The 22,342-nt window shown below is 49.1% G+C and overlaps 1 protein-coding gene across 1 annotated transcript; it reads left to right on the top strand.

Moving 5' to 3' along the window:
• Position 1: 1 nt before the first annotated feature.
• Positions 2–20,064, top strand: DNAJC7 (DnaJ heat shock protein family (Hsp40) member C7). Its single transcript, XM_074561533.1, has 14 exons — positions 2–173; positions 10,096–10,184; positions 10,708–10,832; positions 10,927–11,040; positions 11,599–11,673; positions 13,199–13,317; positions 13,684–13,837; positions 14,651–14,815; positions 15,838–15,929; positions 17,079–17,152; positions 17,712–17,858; positions 18,088–18,240; positions 18,789–18,851; positions 19,714–20,064. Exons 1-14 carry the CDS (start codon positions 91–93, stop codon positions 19,749–19,751), a joined length of 1,491 nt encoding a protein of 496 aa, XP_074417634.1. The 5' UTR covers positions 2–90; the 3' UTR covers positions 19,752–20,064.
• Positions 20,065–22,342: the final 2,278 nt, after the last annotated feature.

Raw genomic sequence — 22,342 nt, 5'->3', positions numbered from 1 at the left:
CGCGCGCCGCCGCCGTAGTCAGCGGAAGCCCCGCCCCTTCCGGCGCCGCTCCCGCCCCGTTGCCCGCCCCCAGCCCGGCCCGGCGGTAAGATGGCGGCGGTGGCCGAGTGCGATGTGATCATGGCGGCGCCCGAGGGACCCGGCGAGCCCGAGAGCGAAGAGGAGGCGCGGAGGTAAAGCGGCTGCCGCCGGCCGGCCTCCCCCCGCCGGTCATGGGAAGGGGGTGGCCGGTGTCTCTCCCGGCGGGCGGGGCGGGGCCGGGGTTCGGCGGGCGGGTAAGGCCGGGGGCGGCCCTGGGCAGCGGGAGGCGGCCGGGGCGGCAGGTCCCGGGTGCTCGGTGCTCGGGTGGAGCCGGCGGGCGGGCAGGGCCCCTCCGGCCTCCCTGGCCGGCTGCGGGGACAGCGGCGGGGCCGGCAGCGCCCGGCCTGCGGGGCGGCGGGCAGGGCCGGCCCCTGGGGGCGAAGGCCTTTCCCAGCCGGGCCCCGGCGGGCCGGTGACATGCCTCCCGCGATGCCGGGCTGGCTGCCGGGGGACGCTTTATTTCGCGATGTCTTGGCTGCGTGTCCCATGTGGCAGCTCATGGCCTCCGCCTGTACCAGGATTAGAACACGTCCCCTGCAGCGGAGTCGAGTTGTCTCCGCTCAGCTGGAGCTCGGGTGTCCTAGAAATATAATTAACCCCCTTTCTGCCTCGGGGCCCCGCGGGCCGGTGTCTGAGGAGAGCTTTCCCCCATCGCTGAGGACGAGGGGGAAAGGATTGAACCGGGGTGTAGAAGGGGTGCTTCAAACTCGTAGATTTGCGGCGCCCTTCGCTGCTTCATCGTACCCCGTTCCCTTCTCCCTGGTACCGTTTCAAACCTACATGCGGCAATTCTTACTCTGTCCCGCCTTGCTGCGGGTAATGGGGGAAAATGCCAGTTGCAGGTGAGTTTTTGGGCAGAGTCCTGCTCTGAAAAGGTTATCGTAATTAAAGAGCTCCTTCAAGTTCCGGTAACCGCTTTATTTCCAAAGTGGTCTGGCCCAGGGGAGCAGGCGGTGTCAGCTGGGGGTGGTGGGGATCCAACCTTTCTTGCACCTTTTCCTCAAGAGTAATGAGCTGGTTCCCAGCGGCAGCTCGTCGCAGGCTCTGCCCGCAGTGAGGTGGGAAGGTCCGATGTGTAGGAAACTCCGTTGGCTCCGCAGCCCGTTATCTCACGGGGAACCGGGGAGGAGGGAACTATTTCTGTAGAAGGTGAGGCAATCGCTCTAGAAAATTATTCAGCAGATGGAATTAAAAGGAGGAAACAAAACTGAAAGTGGCCTCTGAGGAATAGTGTTTTCAAAATAACGTTGATGGCCTGAGGTGGTTTGTGCTCCTTGTTTACTGACGGAAATTGAAGGCTTCAGGAGCCACGCTGGGAAGGAGCTGGCTTCCTGGTGATGTCATTCTGAGGAGTTAAATTAGATGTTGCTGAAGAGGCACCTGGATGTGGCACATAGAATACTGACAAATTGCGTGGCCTGTAAAGTTGAGAAAGCCCTGTTTATGGGTAAGTCATTCCTTGCCCTGGGCTAGTTAAATGTGGCGTTTGAAATGTTAAAAATATCCACATGTAAAAACTGTGCTGAAGGCACAGTCATCTTCTGAGAGTGACCTCTAACATTACCCTTCCTTCCTCCTTCCCAAGTTTCGTTGCAGAAGCGCTGGGCGCAGGAAACCACTCGTGAATAGGATCATCTTCTTGGGAAAGGCTGATCAGGTGCAGAAATAGAAGAATTTGTGGGCAGTGTTCGCTCCTCGCCCTGCTCTGAGGGGAAGGTTCCACGGTGAAGATCCGTCAGTCTCACGCCTCGGGCTTTTTCTTGGTGTCGTAAGGCCAGTGCCGTAGTTTGCGGTTACTGCCATGAAGCCCTTTTGTTAGGTACTTTCATAATGTTTCCTTTTTCGTTGTTGTTGGGATATTACTCCTTTCTCTTGCTAAAAGAGGAATGTGTGGGTAGGAGATGATTATTCTACTTCCAGTTATTCGTTCTGGTTGCTCAGGAAGGGCAGGCCTTACACGCTCACGCCTTTCTGCCAGCCGGGGCAGGTTTTCTCGGGGTCCTGCGCATTAATCTCTTCTCTATTTTGGCCCTTCCTGGCTTACATCAGTTGCTTAACTTCTGTGCCTCAATTGATCGAAGGTAAGTTAGGGTGGTAGTCACTGTCTTAGGGAGAGTAGTTGGAGGCTTAATTAGCTAATTAGCTATCTGATGTTTGTAAAACACCTTGAACTGTGTAAGGGCTATGCAGGCGCTCTGCAGTAGTGGGCATGCAGACATACGCTCGAATCTGATTTAGTGCGGGCTTTGTGAAGTGTCTGTGGTAGCTTCTGTAAAAAAACTAGCAAAAATAAGTGAAAACCTTTTCTGAATCATTGCTGTAAGTCAGCATCGAGGGTTTCCATGTTCTGTGCTTCTGTTTAGGAATTACAGTACGACAAGATACAGATACTTCGCTTAAGGACTCACCCTTGTCTCAGTGCACGATTCTGTTCTCTCTGGCCTAATAAAAATCAGACAATTAGCGAAAGTGGAGGTCTATATTTCAGAGTGATTGTAACTAATGCACTGAAACAGCTGAAGACATGCCAAACGCCTCACTCACAGGTTGTTTAAGGCCCAGGAATAGAGTGTGGTCACAGGATAATTATTGTCTGCTGCTGAATTAATTTTGGGGGTCCTTATGGAAAAGGGTTGATGTAAGCATGTTAATTTTATCTGCCGGGCAGTGGTGCTGTTAGTGCCAGCTCCGCCGCTGGGCAGCAGCTCATGAGCAGGGGCTGGTCCACCCCCAAAAAGTCACTTTTAAAATTTTTTTAATTCATTTTAAAGGTTTCGAACCCATGGGGATGGTTTTTCCCTTTGCCCAGCCCATCTGCGAGCTTGGGGTTGCTGGAGTTTTGCCAGGGAGAATTTCCTTGTCATCTTCCTGGCAGCTCTGGGTTCTGTCTGATGTGCGTGCTTAAGGCTGGATCTTTCTCCTTGTTCTTCAGCACTGGAGGTTGTGGGAGCCTCTTAGAAAGAAACATCTCAAATCGTTCGGAAAATGTCATTATGAAATGATCTGCTCAGACTGTTACTTTTACAGTGCTTCTGCTGCGGACTTCAGCTGTGTTGGACTTCAGCTGTGTTGGTGCCTCCGTAGGAAATCCCAGTTAACCTTAGCACAAAGCAATGAATGTGAAATTGAGCACAAGGTAAATTGTGCAGAAATCAAGAAGGTTTGAGACCTTGCCTGACTTGCGGTCACTAATTAGTTCGACAGATGTTGCCCAGAGGTTGTCAGGTGTCAGTGAGTAGCAAGAGTCTTTCCGCTGCTATGTTGGACGAAATGAGTCGCATCTTGGGCCGGCTCCTCGTGAATAAATGTTCCTTGACTGCTTTCACGGAGAGTGCTGGGAAGCGTCGTTACGGGACAGCCTGAAGAAGGTTCCACTATTCCTGTTCTGCTTGTAAATAGGCACTTGAGTTTCCCAGGCTGTGAATCCAGCCTATTTTACTAATATGTAATTACTTTATAATCTTATGATAATATGAGGAGCAGCAGAAGCTGCTCGCATGGTTGTTTGCTGTCCCATACATTTGCAGAGTATTTGAATACTCTGAATTAGGTGGTTGCTTTATGCAGTATGAAAAGATGGTCAGTACCTATGATTCCAGCCTTTCTCTGTAACACGAGACATGCTTTTCTAGGGTGAATCACGTTGGAGCGGCAGTTGTTTTCCCCTGTAATCCTTACAGCTGGCTGCTTCCTTCATTTAGGCCTCTGTGGGAAAAAAAGCAATCTCTCGCTGGTTCTAGACCCTTCTGTGGGTTCTCTGCGAAAGCGGTATGTGACCCTGCCAGAAAAGATCGCGCCGTTGCTGTGAATGAGGTTAATGGGGAGCTCTGCCAGCGAGGTGTCTTACGTAACTGCGCAATTAAAGTTCGGGGCTCGTCGGGCTCTTTTTCACTTGCAGCTGGAGGGAGAAGTTTGCTTCACTTTGATTTCTCGTGGCGTATTTTGGCTCTTGCGGCTTTTGGTCTTCTATGTCTGAGTTTGTCCTCGGGCATTGGGAACGTTCTGGGGGGGGGTGCGTAGAGGATGGTGTGGGTTTTTGTGCGCCTTCTGGATTAAATGTCAGTTACGTTGCTGTTGTCCACTCTTGCGAGAGCCTTGAGGCAGACCTTTGCTTTTATGTTTTAGTTGGTGAGTCTTTAGACTATGCATGCAGATATTTGCATGTTCAGACTCCAGATTTCGCTGGTTTGGGGCATGCAGTGAGTAAACGCCGTCATTTCCCTTTCTGTACTGCAGCTAGTAGTAAACCCGCTCTGTGTTCAGTGGGGGGTGCTGATGTGCAGAGAAATGTGGTGCCTGGTGCTGTTCTGCTGCGCTCTGCAGTAGGGTCAGCATGATGCTGGCTGGCTGCAGATGATGATCTGCATATAGGTTGTAGATGGTTTGGGGTTTTGTTTTTGGGGACCTGCTTTTGCACCTGCAGCCTTCCTCCGCGCAGCAGGGACAGAGAACGCAAACACCAGTCGTGGGAGATAGATATAAAACCATAGAATAGTTTGGACTGTAAGGGACCTTCAAAAGCCATCCAGGCCAACCCCTTGCCATGAGCAGGGACATCGCCAACCAGACCAGGTCGCTCAGAGCCCCATCCAACCTGGCCTGGGATGTTTCCAGGGATGGGGCATCTCCCACCTCCCTGGGCAACCTGGGCCAGGATCTCACCACCCTCAGAGTAAAACATTTCTTCCTTAGGTCTAGTCTAAATCTCCCCTCTTTTAGTTTAATGTATATATAAAATATATATAAAAATATATATGTGGTCCCTTTACTCTTAAATCCTCACACGGAGTGTAAAACCTGACCTGGAGGAAGGGTCTCTAAAGCCTACAGGGAAGTATCCCCAGTGTAGCTCTGTGGCCCACGTAGATTTTGGCTTCTCTTCCGAGTCCTGAAAGAAGGGACGGGAGAGTATCGAATGTCCAGTGGCAAATATGACAGCTAATTTTAAGCTCTAGACATCTGCCTGCTGTAAACTGTACTGAGATCACCAAACTTATTTTACCCAAGCAGCTGAATAACATCTGACAGCTGAGAATCTGGACTGGATTTCAACCCCCAAAAATGCCGGATAAAGGCACTGTATCCTGTTGAAGTCTGCAGGAATTGCTTTGTAAAGGCAGGTGTGTTCCTTTTGTCAGAGCGTTGCAAAAAAGAATACTTGGCCAGGACAGGATTATGCAGCCTTCCTTAAATCCTAGATATTTTAGGGTTTTTGAGAGTGTTTCGTAAGGGAGGCAGGAAACGAAGTGGGAGTGAGGGTCAGGAGAGCTGGGAGCGAGCGAGTCTGCGCCTGCCTCGGGGCTGAGTTTCTGTAGCTGGGTGGGACGGCTGTGGGCGCCGGTACCTGCGTGCAGGGTCTGTGCCAGCACATCTAGACCTGGGAGGTGCTGTTTGTGCAGATCCCCAAAGTTTCTGACGACTTAGAAAATGAGGTGCGTTGCGAGGTAGGTCTGCACATGCCTCCATAGGAGCTGGAGTAGGAGGGGTGGAAGCCACAATCGGCGCTCGAGCGGGGGCCGCATGTGGAAGCTCTGAGGAGGAGGCAGAAGTTGTTAGGCAAACGTGGGATTGTGTCAGTGCTGCTTCTCATAGCTATTCTGTTCTGGGAACGAGCAGGGGCTGAGCTTTCAGCGGGGCACGGGGAATAGAAGGACCCTTGTGCTGGTTCCTTCTCCCACCAGGCCGGCAGCGAGCTCCTCCCGCTGCGTCCTCCGAGGCCCTGGCTGTGCGAGGGGAGCACCAGAACACGTGTCTTGGTGATAGGTCCTCTAGGGTGACAGGGGTTGGAGCACTTGACGAGTTAGGGGTCCTGACAAATGTTATAAAAGAGGAGAGAAAAAAAAATATTAAATTGACTAGCTCACAGGGAGCAAACAGTCCCCTCCTTGTGAGCCCGTGGTGCAGACAAGCAATGAAAGGCAAGCTTCTTCCCAAGACCCTTGGTGCGACTCTTCCCTGTCTTCTGCTTCCAGGATGGAGAGGCCCTGAGAAGACACTGACACCCCCCCCACAAAGCAATCCATTCAGCCTGCGTCGTATTTTTAGCAAAGCACGATTCTTCTTCAGTTTCAAAAGTAGCAAGTGGGGAATGCAGCCTACATCAGTGCGAGATGCAGAATGATCTCATTCAGGCTGCAGCATCTGTTTGGATTGAAACAATTACCAGTGATATCAGGAGATCTGCATTATTTTTTTTTCTTCTTGTTATAGCCAGAGACCGTGGTAAACAAGGACTGTTTTCTCTGTGTGCTTTCTATGTCAGTGGGGCGCAACTGGGGAGAGATGCTTCTGTTCTGTGTCTCGCATCTCGGACCACCAGCCTTGCATTTCCAGCAACTGTCTTTGCCTCCCCGCTTTGGAGGCAATTTGCTTTTTCTTTCAAAATCCTTTTTCGTCGTCAAGCTTTAACCCGCGTGAGCAGTAGAAATACCCGTGTACTTCCTTCCTGCTGGTGTCTGAGGTGCTGTGACTTGTTGATGTATCAATCTGTGTTAAAGTATGCTGAAAAGGAAACAGACCAATAAAAAAAGGTAGAAAACAGTAATTCTTGTGTTCGTGTCTTTCCTCTAGCATCTCAGAATACCGATGCTTTGTGAAAGTTGGTTTTGCCATCTATCTGTTTTCTTTCTCCCATTTTCCTGGCTCTTCCCGGCAGTTTGTTGGCAGACGGGGCGTTTGGCACCCAGCCCTTTAGCTGTATCTATTAGACAATGCTTCCTCATAACATGACAGGTAAAATTGCTGAAAGACTTGTGAATCAGGGGCTGGTATGCTAAGCAGGTTACAGTGGTGGCTCGGAGAGATGAGTTCTGCCATTAATACTGTTCATCCTTTTCTTTAGACTATACAACAGAGAGCTTCTGAGGGAAGGAACCTTAATAGGATCTGTGATTTTTCTTTTCAGTTCCTGATTACAGAAACAAGAGAATAAAGTTGTGGTTAAACTACTTACTGCCAAGGTTCCAGAAGTGCGGAATTGCTGATTGTATTTTTTTTTTCTGCTGTATTTTGAGTGTTTGAGCTGTAATATTATGCAAAGTATGAATGAGTCCTGCCTCTTGTGGTACAGATCCATCGACAGGCGCGTGGTCGTTTCTGGAGGCATTCTGCCGGAGGGGAGCCGTGCTGCCCCGGCTCGGGCAGGGTGCCGGCTCCTGGGGCAGAGCAGAACAAGCATCTGCCCGGGGCAAGGCGGGGGTACAGCAGTTTCCCATCCCAGGTGGGCGAATTCATCGTTTGCTGGAACGGGAGCGGGTGCAGCAGGGATGAGCTGAACCCGGGAGCCCTGACAAGGCTCTTCTGAGGCAGTGGGGTGCGTGAGCTAAACCGTTTCATTGCCACCCTGTTACTTATTCAGCTTATTTCAAATAAGCACAGCAATATGGTTGTACGTTCTTTCTGTTGCTTGACTTCAGCAGAGTTACAGCAGGGGTGCATCTGGGCCATTGCCGGAGCGTAGCTGATACCAAAGTTCAAAATGAAAGTGCTTCGGCTGTGGCCGCGGGCCCTCAGCTGGCAGCGCCCTGTGTCTATTGTTCTGCCAGCTGGCAAAACGGGGCAGGATCAGTGAAAACAACCCTCTGCATGAAGCGGTTGTGTGGGAATGGCCAATGGCAAGCCTGAGTGAGGTTAAAAACATGTGAACTCGTTTCAACACAATTGCCATTGTTCTTTCTCTAGTAGGCTCGCTGAACATTGCTCTCCTTCACTGGTGGGGTCCCTCCTCCCCGCTCCAGCGCTGTCTTTGCTGAGATGTGCCCTGGGCACAGCGAGGGGCTCTGGCAGCGCTCCCCCCTCGATGAGGACACTGCGGCTTGAGTTCAGTCCCTCCTGGGTTGGCAGCTTCCAGCAGATAAACGGATTTCTCACATAAGGATCTGATCACTAGGTACTTTCAAACTAAAAGTGCCAAGTGGTGGCGGGCTCGTACCAAATCCGTTCTGCGCACTCAGGTCTTGGGTTTGGCAGCTTCTGAAAATGCAGGACTAGTCAGCACTCTTCCCTTCGGTTTTTATTTTGTAAACTGAAGGAGGCTTCTCACCATGGTACATTCTAACAGTACGACTTCTGTAGTAAGAGCCCCTTTTCCACGCTTTGAATGTGTTGTAGCTACAGCCTTCAGCAAAGACAGTCAACTTCTGTCCTGTGTAGGTTTATTAAGAATGTGATTTGTGAAAGACAAGTGTCTTTGCTTCCTCTGGGCGTGTTTCAGGACTGGGTTTTGCCCAAAGCTGCATCTAATTTTTGGGAATTTTGTGAAGGTGTACAGAAACTTGGAAGTGGATTGCTTGCATTATACTTTCTGTGATAGATGAGCCTAAATTTTTAAACCTAAATATTATCTCGGTGTTTATAGTACCTGGTAGACTGCAGCCTGGCTCTGACTCAGGCCTTTGACTGTTACAGTAGTGTTGCAGCTACAGCGATAAAGCTGCTCAGTCCTGAGAGCAATTGAGCAGCTCGTGCTTGCTCTGGAGTTGGAAGGGAAAAAGTCCGGTGACTCTTCACTCTCTACTGCTGCGCTCACAGATTTGGTTTGCTTTTATTTACCTTGGGGTTTTCTGTAAATAGCTTTCCTGCAGCAAATGGTGCAAAGAGACGCCTTCGCTTCTGGATCCTTCTTTCAACAAAGTGCCGAAGCCCATTTTTTCAGCGCAGCCTGGAACTGCCCCGTGTTTGAGCCCACAAGCGCAGCTCCGCTCTGGGGGGGCACCCAGCTATTTTAGCTTCCTTGGCTTCTGCTTCAGCAAAGGCGGTGTTCAGATCAGGTGGCAGTCACCTGAGAGGAATACGGTGACCTGTCATAACCAACTTCAGCTGTGCTGCTTGTGGTACTGTCGTTTCCCCTGCGCAGGTGATCCCTGCGGCTGCGCTGCTCGAGCAGAAGATTGCTCCGTGCTGGAGGAGAGAGTAGCTGAGGCTCGTAGATACGCTGGCCGCGTCCCTGGTGGGACATGAAGGATGGAGTCTGAGCTGGTCTTTGTTCTGGTGGTTAGAATTTGTCTTTGTCTGGGGCCAGAGTTCTCGTTGTGCAAGTGCTTCGGAGAGTGGACAAACAGTGTCTGTCGCTCTGGCTGCAGCAGCGAAGTCCCGAAAGCATGATGCAAGTCTCGGCTGCTGTATCTGAGAGTGGGGTGATGCTCTTCTGAGCTGGCCTCATAGTTTTTACATGGTAAATAGTCTAGGAGAGAGGAAGCAAGTGAATTAAATCACTGAATTTAACTAAATGAAGCTGAATTAAACTTCAACACCATGGTACAAGTTCCCTCTTGAACTGCTTATCTAAAATGGGGAAGGTAGATGGGAGAAGAGAGAGAAGGGTTTAATTTCCTTTAGGGGAAACTTTGCTTTCAAGAGTTTAAGGGATGCTGCTTTAAACCATATGTTGTGTGTTTTTAAATGTCCTAAGCTGTCTCTGCAAATGCTTGCTCTTGAGTGTGAGGACTATTTCTAGACCTGTTGCCAAGGCAGTGCCAAGCTTCTGCTTGAGGCTTGCACCCTTATTTCTCCTTGATTTTTTAGCTGTCTTTTGAATGTAGAAATTGTTCTTGGCCCTGTTTCTTAAGTATGTGGGACTGCTTCTGAAAGATAGACAGCACGCGGTTCCTTGACTTCAACGGCTGCTGGGGTTACGCAGCACCTGGTAGCTGGCTTGACTAACTGTCTGCAACTGAGTTTTGCTGGACTCCAGAAGCCGCTGAGACTGAAGGGAGGATGCTCAAAGGTGGCTTTAGCCTGCTATCGCAGTCCTGCAATACTGGGCTAGTTAATGTCCCTGAGCATCCCTGCTCATGGCCCTAGTAAAGTGGTGAAGTGTCTGAGAGGCAGCAGGATGTGAGATGTGCTGTTTTCTCGTGAGTGGTGTGGACAGAGGAAATCTCGCGGCAACCACCCGCAAGCCTTTTGGAGCGCCGAAGAGTTATGCTGAGATTGCTTGGGGGTCAAGTGCTCGGTCGTGGTCAGGATCTGTTCTGATGCTCAGTTCCTCTTAAAACGTGTTTTGCTTCCTTTCAGAGAAGCAGAATCATTCAAGGAACAAGGAAACGCGTACTATGCCAAGAAAGATTACAATGAAGCGTACAACTATTACACGAAAGCCATAGGTGAGAAAAGTTGGTAATAATATTTGCTGAATACTCTGTCTAAAAAATCAGAACTGGTCATCGATTTAAAATACACCAGCAGGGTTTCTAACAGCACTCGCTGGAAGAAAGCTTTTTGCCTGCTTTAATTACCTTGCGAAATTTCACCGGATTGATAAGGCAAGTCAGTGCCAACACGGGTGACTGCAGCAGTTCTTCGTTTCTACTGCAGCCGAGATATTCTTAACGTGAAACCAGTCCAGCTTTCCCTCTAGTGCAAGGTCAGCAGAGCTGCCAGGCTGAGGGCCACAAACTTCTGTTCTATACGAGTTTATTCCCGTGTATAGTGTGGGGAGCAATCGCTTTACAGCGTGCTGCTCAAAACAGCTGCGTGACCGTCATGCGTCATCTTAAGCCATTTGGGTGATGTTATAAATTGGGAGGGAATGTGAGTTTTTGATCCAACCACGTTTTTTAATATGTTCTACAAGTTGTCTAGCTGCTTGCGTGACACTAACGGTGGGTGCTCTTCCATCTTCTCCAGATACCTGTCCTAATAATGCCAGTTATTATGGTAACAGAGCTGCCACACTCATGATGCTGGGGAGATTCCGAGAAGCCCTTGGAGATGCTCAACAGTCTGTCAGATTGGATGATACCTTTGTAAGGGTACGTGGAAAACTTCGTACCTCTCATTCATGTCTCGATACCCTTCACTCCACGCATTGCAGCTCTTGCAACTCCCTTTTAAATGTCTTCTCAGGGCCATCTACGGGAAGGGAAGTGCCATCTTTCCCTAGGGAATGCCATGGCTGCCAGCCGCTGCTTTCAACGAGTTTTAGAACTGGATCATAAGAATACCCAGGCGCAGCAAGAGGTAAGAGGTTCTTAAAATTGAAATATTCCCAGTAGACGGGGCTGTCAAAGGGGGCGGATTGAACTGCTAAGCCTTTCGCTTCGAATTTGCAAAGCGGAGTCGCGGTCATCGTTAGTAATGGCTGTTTGCATGCTGTGAGGTCATGGGAAAAACGAGATGCTGTCAAAGTCTCTCTGTCTGGTTTTCAGTAGAGCACCAGGTTGCATAGTTACTTTTCGGTGTGATTGTCTCTTCTTAGCAGAGAAGCATGGAGGCTGAGCTGGGCCTTCACCCAGCACTCCAGCGGAGAAATGGTCAATGGTGGTAAGGGAGCGTGGAAATGGGTGAGGCAGCATGTAGAAGGCTGCTGCCACTTTTGTATCTCATTCACAGGGGTACGTTTTCCTGGGCTACCAGTTAGGTCACTTGATTTCGAAACCATTTTAATGCTGGCAAAAGTATTCATGTAATCTGCGTTATTGCTCTGACACTTTAGGGATTGGCTGCTTAAACGCTGCTTGATGGCGTTTCAGACCAGTGGCTGTCCTGCAACACTCGCTGTGTTCTTCTGTCTTTCAGCTGAAGAATGCCAGTACTGTGCTGGAGTATGAAAAAATAGCTGAAGTGGATTTCGAGAAACGGGATTTCAGGAAGGTAAGATTAATTTGATTGTTTCCTGAGGCATTGCGAACGGGCGTATTTTACCTGGCCGGTTCAGCCAGATGCATGTCTAATTTCCCTGCCCAACATTAGCTGGGTCCTGCTGGGAGGTGCTGTCACAACAGACTTCTGCTACTGAAGCAGGGCTGACTTGTGAACTGTAACAGTTGTGAAACTGGCAGAAGTCGTGCTCTCTTAGCCCCGAACGACTGAGAAGTGAAGGGGGTGACTGGCTCAGGCTGAATGTCCTGTCACTGCTTGCTTCGCAGGGTGAGTGGAACCGTGAATGAGCTGTTTGATACAGGTTTTGTCAGCAGCAGCGTTCGATCACATTTTGCTCCTAAAACGCATATCCAGGATTCTTCTTTCTCAACTCTAATTTAAAAAAAAAAAAAGTCTGTCTGCCAGTATTCTAGTGAGGGTCACTGAAGGAGGAATGCAGATCTGCGTGGGGCATTCTCCGTTACTGTTTCCAAATCTTTCTTCCCAAGGGCTGTAACAGGATGCAGCTGGTACTGACCTGATAAAACAAGAAATGACAGCAGGAAATCTGAAAGGCTTCAAACACTTCTCATGCAACTGTTCCTGTTAAGTGGGTGCATGTAAGGCCCAAGTTTGTCCCAGAAAGGAGATTGTCTGCACTCTTAGGCTAAGCTCCAGATTTTGGAAGGGTAAATCCCAGCTTTGTGTCACCTGGCTGTGAGGAGCAAATGGGATGTATGGTCCATCTGGATTTCGCGTGGAGGAATTGCCCTGCCTGTATTGCATGTTCGGGGCTTTCGCATCTGTCCCTTCACTGCTCCCGTCTCACTTCACTGGGGAGGCTTGCATGAAATGTCATCTTTGTTTCTGGGGAGCTGCTCTGGCTCCTTCCTCACCCAGAAGCCATCGGCTTCGCAGTCTGGAGCACAGTGCTTCCCACAGCGGGCAATCGTGATGTCACGGGCCGGGGAAGCAGATGAACCTTGGTGGAACAATGACCCTGTTCTCATGCAGATGTCCCCACCAGAGGCAGAGATGGAAAGGACCCATTAGATCACCCTGCCCATTGCGGTCAGAGCAGTGTAAGATCAGTCCCTGCACTGTACTTTTTTGTGTTTTGTCCCGTCCGAACTGTCTCACTCTATTGAATTGCTGTCCTGCCCACATGTCTTTATAATGCAGGAAAGAAACAGGGGCAGAATTGTCTTCCTTGGCTTTTTCTGTAGGGCCTACAATTTCAGAAGAGTTGAAGGGATGGACCTTCTATGGGTGTCCCTTGAATCCTCTGGGTAGTGCTGTGTCATAGTAACAGCAGGTGCCATGGACTTTTGTACACTTTAAAAGACAAAACAGAAAACCTGCACGAGGAAAATTTTCTAATGAAATACGTCTTTAGCGGCAGAGGAAGCAGATGTCCACACGCTTCTCTTCCCCTTCAAAGACAAACGTGAAATCTCGAGCGTGGTAATGGTGCAGCCTTTCAGACTAGGCCTTTGGCTATTTGCTTTGCTCACATTTGTGTTTTCTCTCACACCAGGTTGTATTTTGCATGGATCGTGCTTTGGAGTTTGCTCCTGCTTGTCACCGGTTCAAAATCCTCAAGGCTGAATGTTTAGCGTTGTTGGGTCGCTACCCAGAAGCACAGTCTGTAGCGAGGTGAGCATCTCGAGGTCCGGAGTGTGAGTAACGGCTGCTGGCGCGTCCTGGCTGCTGCTTGGGTTCCACAGCCCCAAATGAATGAGGGAATATAAAAAAGAAAGAGTCCTTAATGCAAACTGCGACGAGGAAGAGTGCATGAATTTATCCCCTTTTAAAGTCAGTCTAACTGGGAAACTGTATTTAGGCTCCGTTCATAACCAGCAGTCTTGCTGGAGCGAGTTCCCGTACATTTTGCACCTCTGTACCACGGACTTGGTGAGATAACTACATGATAGGTAGTTGTGGAGGAGATATTTTGGAGATCAGAAAGAAACTGGAATAGGGAAACACTTCAATTTATTTTTTTTAATATGTCTATTACAGTGACATCTTGCGAATGGACTCAACGAACGCAGATGCTCTGTACGTCCGAGGTCTCTGCCTGTATTACGAGGACTGCATTGAGAAGGCAGTGCAGTTCTTTGTCCAAGCACTCAGAATGGCTCCTGATCACGAGAAAGCATGTCTTGCATGCCGGGTAAGTTGCGGATACTGGGGATGGGACTGCAAAATTACCAGGATTTTTTTTTTTTTTTTTTAACCAAGGATCTAATTTGGTTCTGCCAGATCAACCCCTTTTCCCTCCCTCCCTCAACATTATCATTCCCCAGATCTCCAGCAGCAGATCGTGTGTCCAGCCCTTCCCAAAGACAACCGGCTGCTGCTCTGGGCAAAACTGAGTTGGTAGCACCTCTTTCTCAGAAGACTGTGGTACTCTGAAGACTCCCTGCCTTTCATTCTTCTTTGTTCTTTGATCAGATATAGGAGCGATAAAACTGGGTCTGTCAGTTCTGAAAGAACTTCTGACTTTCCAATTCAATGTTAGTGCCTGCAGGTTGACTTGCATTTGAACACTGTTCCTTTCATGTTGCTCCTTCCCTCATTTCTACTCTGTTGTAGTTCTTAAACAGATTTAAAAACTCAGTCAACTTGTATAAGGTCTCAAAAAGCGAGGTCCCATTCCTATCTCTCTCTTTTTTTTTTTTTTTTTTTTAAATCCAAAAATTTACTTCACTGTCACGTTCTTATCTTGAGCATTAGGCAGCGTTGTTCCTGTGGAGAATGCCTGTGACTGCCACCGGCTGTTCCTTAGCGATTCTCTCGAGGGAAAGACAAAATGCTTACAGCTTGTTCCGGCTGCCGTAGCAAGGCTGCGACTTCTGGATCCTCTAATGGTGCCTGAAACCAAATTATAACAGTTGTGGTTGAGGGCCCTCACCAGCAAAATAAGGTGCTCAGTACCCCTGAACCACTTACCTCATGTCCTTATCCCGGGTATATCTTCTTTCAGAATGCCAAAGCGCTTAAAGCAAAGAAAGAAGACGGGAATAAAGCGTTCAAAGAAGGAAACTACAAACTAGCGTATGAACTATACACAGAGGCACTAGGAATAGATCCAAATAACATCAAAACAAATGCCAAACTCTACTGCAACCGAGGAACGGTTAATTCAAAGGTAAGAAGTGGTCACCTGGCAGGTAGCCTTTCATCGTATTCCTCCACATAGTTTATAAATTGCAAATCACTTACTCTGGAAAAGCGTAGGCTTCTCCGGCTGCTGGGGCAACTGGATCTCACTGGTGCTGTAGGCAACGTTTCAGGTTTTTGTACTTGCACAATGATTGGGCCTGTTCCAAACAGCCAACAAAGTTGACTCCTGAAGAAACAAAACTCAAATACTTGGGCTGCGTGGAGTGGGAGGGAGAGGAGGAATGTCGCTTGGCCTTATCTTAATCAGCATAAACGCATCCTTGTTTGTTTCCTTCCCGGTAATGAGCAGATATCTTTTCTTTCCTTATTTGTCTTGTAGATAATCTGTATTGGTTTTCTGATCTAAAAAAAAAAAAATCTTACCTAATTTAAAAACCGTGGTCAGTTTTCCAGGTTTGCTGTTGTATTTTGGTCATGCGCTATCCAGAGACACAGTCGCTCATGGTGGTGCTTCCAGTTTCCACCCTGCGTTCCCCCCACCGGCCCCCAGCTCTCGCTGTGGTGTTGCTCTACCAGCACCGGGGTTTGAAACACCCGCTCGGCCAAGGGACAGAGGCTGTTCTCAAAACCTGGAAAATGGGATGAGCTGGAGGCAGCAGTAATGGATGTTTTACATGGCTGTGTCTGAAAACAGACAGCCCTTTTAAATATTTTAAAGTTTATTTTCCTGTCTGGGAATTAGTTTGGACACGGAATAGCTTGGTTTTCAGATCATGCTCAGGAAGACCCGTGTTTCCAAGTGCATTTCCTAAAGAGAAGCACCAGTAGCTCTACCATTTCACTAGCCAAGCTTCTGATTTTTTTCCCCTAGGGAACAAAAGCTCTGTGGTTTTTGAGGGACTGGAAAAAATTCCCTAGATGCAGACACACAAAGCAGTGAGACTTTCCGAGACTCTTTACACCGTTCAGTTGTCTAAAATCATGATGCTGCTTAGCAAGAGTTTGTTCTCTGATTGGGATTCACCGAACTTCTGTCTGCCGTTGCAGCTTAGGAAACTTGAAGAAGCAATAGATGACTGCACGAACGCGGTAAAACTGGACGACACGTATATCAAAGCCTACCTGAGGAGAGCACAGTGGTGAGTAGAGCTTTACATTGGACGTGCTGAGCGGGTTTGCGGGTAGGAACCTCCTCCCTGCGGCGCTGGGTGACAGGGATAACAGACCTGAAACTGAACTGAATAAAAGGTTCTGTCGTAAGGGGCCTCTCCCCTGTGCTGGCAAGGAGACGGGGAAGCTCCGTGTGGTCCGTGCTGCCTGGATCTGGGATTGCCCAGGGACTGTGGCATTGGGGCAGGATTTGCTCTAAAGCTGGATTTACGGTGTTTATAGACTCGTGTAAGACGTTCTGTCCTGGAGAGCCTCTCCCTTAAGCTTTTTCACAAGGGCTGCTGCGGGTAAGAGATCTTCACCCTGGCAGAGCTGTTCACGCTTCCAGCAAACTAGATTTTGAAACGGGATGTCCTGCTTCCCGTGAAGGAGAAATCAGCTGAGGCTGTGCGTGCCTCAGCCACAGATAAAACCGCAGCGTAGCGCAGCAAGGCCCAGCGAGTTGTACAAAGGATGTTCGAGTCTTGTCTCCTTTGTAACTTGGCACCAACCAGGGAAGCAGGCAAAGCTCTCTTCCGACGGCGGAGTTATTCGCTGTTTTCCTCAGTACTGATTATTCCCCAGTTTGTGGCAAAGCTACCTGGCTTATAGACGAACCGAACCCGTTACCGCAGCCTTTCTGGTGTGCGTTCGTTTTAATTTACAGCCTTCGGTGTTCTCAAGCTCCATCTCGGTAATTACTAAATTGCAGTAAATAGTTAATACATGAGTAAGGCTGAAATGCCAATAGACAGGCACACGTCCCTCTCTGAGGTGCCAAGATTGTCACTTGTAACCAGCACTGCTGGCGCGCAGCTCTGCACCAGCTTCCTTGAAATCTTGCAGTCTGGTATTAGTTCCTGCAGCTGGATAAAGTAATTATCAGATCGTTAAAGTGGAACTTGTGCTGCCAAATGAGATTGCGGTCTCCACTCGGAGTCCAAAGTACAGGTTCCCGTGCCAGGATTTCTACAAACGGTGGGTGTCTGGGCTTCCAGTCGGTCTCCAGTGACCCTCGGTGGGTTCCTCTAATGATTGCTCTTTTCCTTAATTCAAATCCATCCCGAAAGCTTGTACCTGACCCCTTTTCTGATATTTCCTGTGAAGTACACCTTGGCCACCGTTGTTTCTTTCCACAGTTACATGGACACAGAACAATATGAAGATGCTGTAAGAGACTATGAAAAGGTTTATCAGACAGAAAAGACGAAAGGTGAGCGTGTTGGCATTCTTCTTGTGTGCCTAAGTTTCCCTTAACTGTCAAATTTCCTGTTCTTGCGTTTGTTTGGTGTTTTTCCCCCCCCCACAATATGCTCTGATTTGCAGCCTTTTACCCCAGCAGGACAATACTGGAAAAGCCCTCAGAATTGCTCTGAAATGCCTCTCTTGGAATCTGGTTTCTCTCCCAGCGCTGAAAGCTGAGAAGATAATTTAGCTTGGAGCTGAAGCAACGCGCTAGATTCAGAATGGCTGATCACGGTTCTCATTCTTAACTCCCCTCTTGCTTTTTTTTTAGTAGCCTGAAATGAAACAGAGTAGCCTTAGTCCTTGTGGTTCAGTGGCTAACAAAGACGGGTTTAATAGCACCGAGACATTTCCCAACATCTGGAAACAGCCTGAAGTGGACAGTGAGGCTTTAGTTAGGTACCTGGCCGTAAATCCAGGTGGATCGGTTACTTGTGGCACAACGTGTCAGTCTTCAGCCTCTTTTAAAGCAGGAGGCTGTGCCTGCTGCTAAAGCCGCTTTCCTTTGGCATTGCGCTTCTTTCTAGAACACAAGCAACTTCTAAAGAACGCACAGGTGGAACTGAAAAAGAGCAAACGGAAAGACTACTATAAAATCCTTGGGGTTGACAAAAACGCCTCTGAAGACGAGATCAAGAAGGCTTACAGGAAAAGAGCACTAATGCATCATCCAGGTACCCACAAACAGCCTGTTATTAGAGCGTGCGTTGTTGCTTGTGTCCCCCGCGCAGCCATCACTCGGAGACAGGAATAAATACGGGAGGGGTAATTTCTGGACAAATAGCATTGCCGACCTCACAAATCTAAAATACACGTGACGTGGCAGCAGCTGGGGACGTGTGGCTTTTTCCACTTCCACTAGACGCTAAAAGCTTCTTTCCTGCTGGTTTTTTGTACCCCTAGACCGACACAGTGGGGCGAGCGCGGAAGTACAGAAGGAAGAGGAGAAGAAATTTAAGGAGGTTGGTGAAGCTTTTACCATCCTGTCGGATCCCAAGAAGAAGGCCCGCTACGACAGCGGGCAGGATCTGGAAGAGGACGGATTGAACATGGGAGGTAAGTGTTCCTTAGGATATTCTGCCACGACAGCCTTTAGAGTCTGCCGTCTCCTCTAAAGCGGCCTAGCGGTTCTTTACCTCCCGTTTGTAAAGATCATATGAACTGGCTCGGTTTGGTCTCTGAACACGTTTGAACGGCAGAGCTGCGCTGAGTGGTTCCGGTTGCGAACAGTTTAGGGTACGGGGTGGGTGTTATCCTTGACCGAGCTGGTAGGTAGGAGCTGTCGTTAGGCAGAAGCCTTTCCTAGGAACTGTAAAATCACATCAGAGCAAGGTTCTGGGACTCTAAATGCTGCATATCCAAAATTCTTAGGCTGTACGTGAAATTCTCTCCCTGACAACTGTTTTGCCCGTTTCACGCTGCTGTTGGGGGCCCTGCGCTCTGCTGTTTGTCGCAGTGCTCAGGCAGGGCTAGCTGTTTGCTGGTAGCTTTTTGTCCGTTTGTAAAGTGCTTTGTGGGCCCTCAATTAAGCGACAGTTTCTCAACTGTGAAAAATGTAACTGACTGTTTCACTCCAGCTCACAACTTCCTTTTCTTCCCTGCAGACTTTGATGCAAATAATATCTTCAAGGCCTTCTTCGGAGGGCCGGGTGGCTTCAGTTTTGAAGGTAGGTGGAAGTGTTCTCCTCGCAGCTTTGGAGACGTAAGTACCCAACCGACTTGACGGGACAGCTGAGTTTCCCAGAGCGGAGGTGCCGCTCGAGGAGAGTATTCGACTCTTCCACATAAAAGTACCGAAGCTCTGGGAAAGTTCTGTCCGCGCAGCATCCCAGCTGGTGGCCGGTTCTGGTTCTTTTGGGTTCAAAAGGAACAAAACCCAGCGGCTCCCTTTTCCAGAGGCGTGTGGCAGCTTTGACATCTAAGTGGCGCTTTGCTGCTCGGCAGTAGTTGGCCGTGACTTGGGCATGGCTGCAGGCGCTAAAGCAATATGAGACGATTTTTGGTCAGAAGTCCTGCGCCTTTGTGTCCCACCGCTCGCCCTGGTGTCAGGGCGCTGTGAATCCACCTCAGGCCTCTGCCTGCAAATGTTTTAAGGTGACTGGAAGCAATGGAGGAGCTGTCACTCAGCGTCCCTTCCAACCTCGCCTCTGCTCGGGCTTTTCTCGCGCAGCGGGGGGGCAGGATGGCTTTATGCAGCGCTGAGCGAGCGCTCCGCGCACGGCTCCTGCCAGGTGCCCCTCGGGGCGCGCGTGTTCCTTGAGTGAATTTTGGGAAGCCTTGCACATTTCTTCGTGTACTTTTTACCTTCATCCTTGAAAATCTGCCTCCTTTACCCGTATTTTCCGTAGTCCACTCTCTTGCTTGTTGGAAATCAGCTGCTGGAAACGCCTGGCAGAGGCCTGGTCTCTCCACGTGCTCAGATACTTGTTTGAACGAAGCGCTGGCTTGGCACGGAGCTGCTGCGGGCAGGAGTTAACCGGCTTGTCTTTGAATTTGGAAAGTGCTAATATCTTTCATTTTCTTTTGCAGCTTCTGGGCCTGGAAATTTCTTTTTCCAGTTTGGCTAAAAAAAAAAAAAAAACAAAAAAACCAAACAAAAAAACAAAACCAAACCCAAACGCACGTACCTGATCTGCTATTTTAACCTTGAATACGGACATACTTAGACTCCTTCCTTCATCATGTCTCATTGTACTTAGAGCAGTTTCATTTTTCTCGGTTGGAGACCTCTGTTTTGTGTGCTCTTGTGTGTGAAGAGGAAACCAGCTCGGGGAGGGGAAGGCTTGTGAATTTTGTTTTACTGTTAACTTTATTAAAAAAAAAAAAAAAAAAAAAAAGGAGAAAAAAAAAAAAATAAAGCTTTGAATCTTTTGGTCCCTCCATGCTGGCCCGTACTTTCAGGCTGCTCCTGCTGCTCGGCAGAGAGCGGTTTTTCCCCGAACTCCTCCCGGAATATCGACTTGTCGGAAGGTGAAGGCATCTCCCGGTTTCTCTCGGTTGGCTCTGAAGTGCGGTGTGGCAGCATGTCTGGGCTTTGTGGTAACTTGTGAGTTCTCTTCATCTACTGAAAACATTGCCAAGATTCAATCGAGTTTCGCACCATGGTGTTGTACCTGCCAGCTGTCTCTTTTTTTTTTTTCTTTTTTTTTTCTTGCCATGGTTCTACCAGAACGGTACACATGGGCATTAACCTAAACGATAACGTGTGAGCTAAACGGTGCTGTATCAGAGAAGTGAATCTTTGGATTTAAACAAGCAGCGTATGTGAGAATTCCCTGTGATGCAGCTCAGAACTAAGGGCTTTGTGTTTCCACTCCAAGAATTGTCCTGTCGAAGGGAATATTGAATTTGCTCTGGGCTGAATTTCATCACCGTATGGTTTTTGGGTTGGTTTTTTTTGTTGTGTGTTTTTTTTTTTTAATTAATCCACTTGAACTTTTAATATTTGTGCTAAAACTTGATTTTTGTCGAGCTTGATGTTTGATTTCGTGTTACTGATCCGTAATGCGGATGAGCTCTTTCTAGCTCTGAAGAAATGCAAAGTAATATTCAGGTTACTAATTGCAAACGGCGACTGTGTGCGTGCCGCGGTGTGCTCTCAAAATGTTTACAGCAACTCTGCAAATATGTTAAACGAGTCGAGTAGTTTTTCAGCTAGAAGTGATTTCCTAGTCCAAAGAAGCAAGAAAATGCAAAGTCACGCTCGGAGCTGACGGTCTGTCACTTGCTTCTCTTGCACAAGCGTCGGGACGGGGACGGGCTCGGAGCCGGGCGCTGCCGGTGCCAGCTGAGAACGGATTTGGTTGGTGGCGCTGCCAGGTAACGCCGCTGCTGGTTTGGTTTTGTCCTTGACTGTAGAGTTACAGCAAGATCCCGGCTGGGAGAGGACTCTGCTTCCAGAATTCTTCCCGTTTCCCTGCGAGCAAAGAACTCTTAGCCCAGGTGCTCCGCTCGCGTTCGGTGCTGGGGGCTCCGGGCGGCCCCGCTCCGGAGCCGGGGTGGGACAGTGTGTTGGCGCTTGGCGACGCCCGCGAGAAGGGCAGAGTCTCGGCAGCGGCGCTGCGTCCGGCGCGCTTTGAACCGGCCCGCGGTGGCGTAGGGACCTTTGGGGACGGGGTCGTGCTTGGCTGAGAAAACGGGTGTTGGCGCAAATCCCCACGGGCTCTTTCCTAGAGAAACCCGACGCTAACTTTTATATGTCGTATCCGATCTAACTTCTTACTGCAGGAACAAAAACTGCAATGAGTTCATTGCATGAAATGGTGACTCTGAATGCTGACATCTTTGTCTTCCTTCCTTTCGAGGGCTGCGCTCCTCCTGTTCGGTGCACGGTCGCTGGACTGCGACGCGAGTTCCCTTCGCTCCCAGCGGGCGCAATAGTGTCGCGGCGCTGCCCGGCGCGACGGGCCCGTGCTCACGCTGTGTGAGAATTCTTGACAATCTGCTTTCATAGAGGGAAGATTTAAGGGCTTAAATTCTAGTACTGCAGAATAAAGCAAGTATTTTATAACTCGCTCGAAAGTCAGCTTTTAAAATGAGCCAGTGTTGAGTAATGTTTCCAAAAATAGACTCTACCACGTTTATTTTAACTTCCTTCGCACCAGTGTAACGTGATGGACTTACCCGGATTGCACCGAGAGCAAACCGAGGTCCTGGCGTCCTTCAGGCTCTGAAAGGGGGAATTCCTGGGGAGGTGAAATACTGGTCTATGCATTTTGGTACTTCTCCAGTTCTCACGGCACTTGTACATCAGAGTTTCCAGGACTGGGGTCGGGTGGCTTTCCGGATTCATACTGTCTTGTCCTGTGTGTGTTGATATTTCTGTACAGTTTGGACTCTTCTCGGTCTTTTATCGCCGTGCAGAGACGTGTCCTGCGTTTGTCGGTGGTTTTTGTTATTCCCTCCCCCCCCCCCACTTCCCTCCAGTTAAACTGGAGAGGTTTCCTCCTCTCCGAACTTGGGATGAGGCCACTCCTGGGAGGACAGAAGTGGAATGGCTTTTCTGAGAAAGTGTTATACAGCGGATATTTATAAAACTGTACATGAATGCATGATTAAATGTAGTTAAATATTAATATGGTGAGTGCCAAGACTTTTCTAAGGAGCGTTACGATGCGATTCAAAGTGAAGGGGGAGCACGCGTTCCCTCTCGCACAGG

This window comes from Larus michahellis, chromosome 18, assembly GCF_964199755.1.
Source record: "Larus michahellis chromosome 18, bLarMic1.1, whole genome shotgun sequence".
Lineage (NCBI taxonomy): Eukaryota > Metazoa > Chordata > Aves > Charadriiformes > Laridae > Larus > Larus michahellis.
This window is presented reverse-complemented; position numbering and strand designations above follow the sequence as displayed.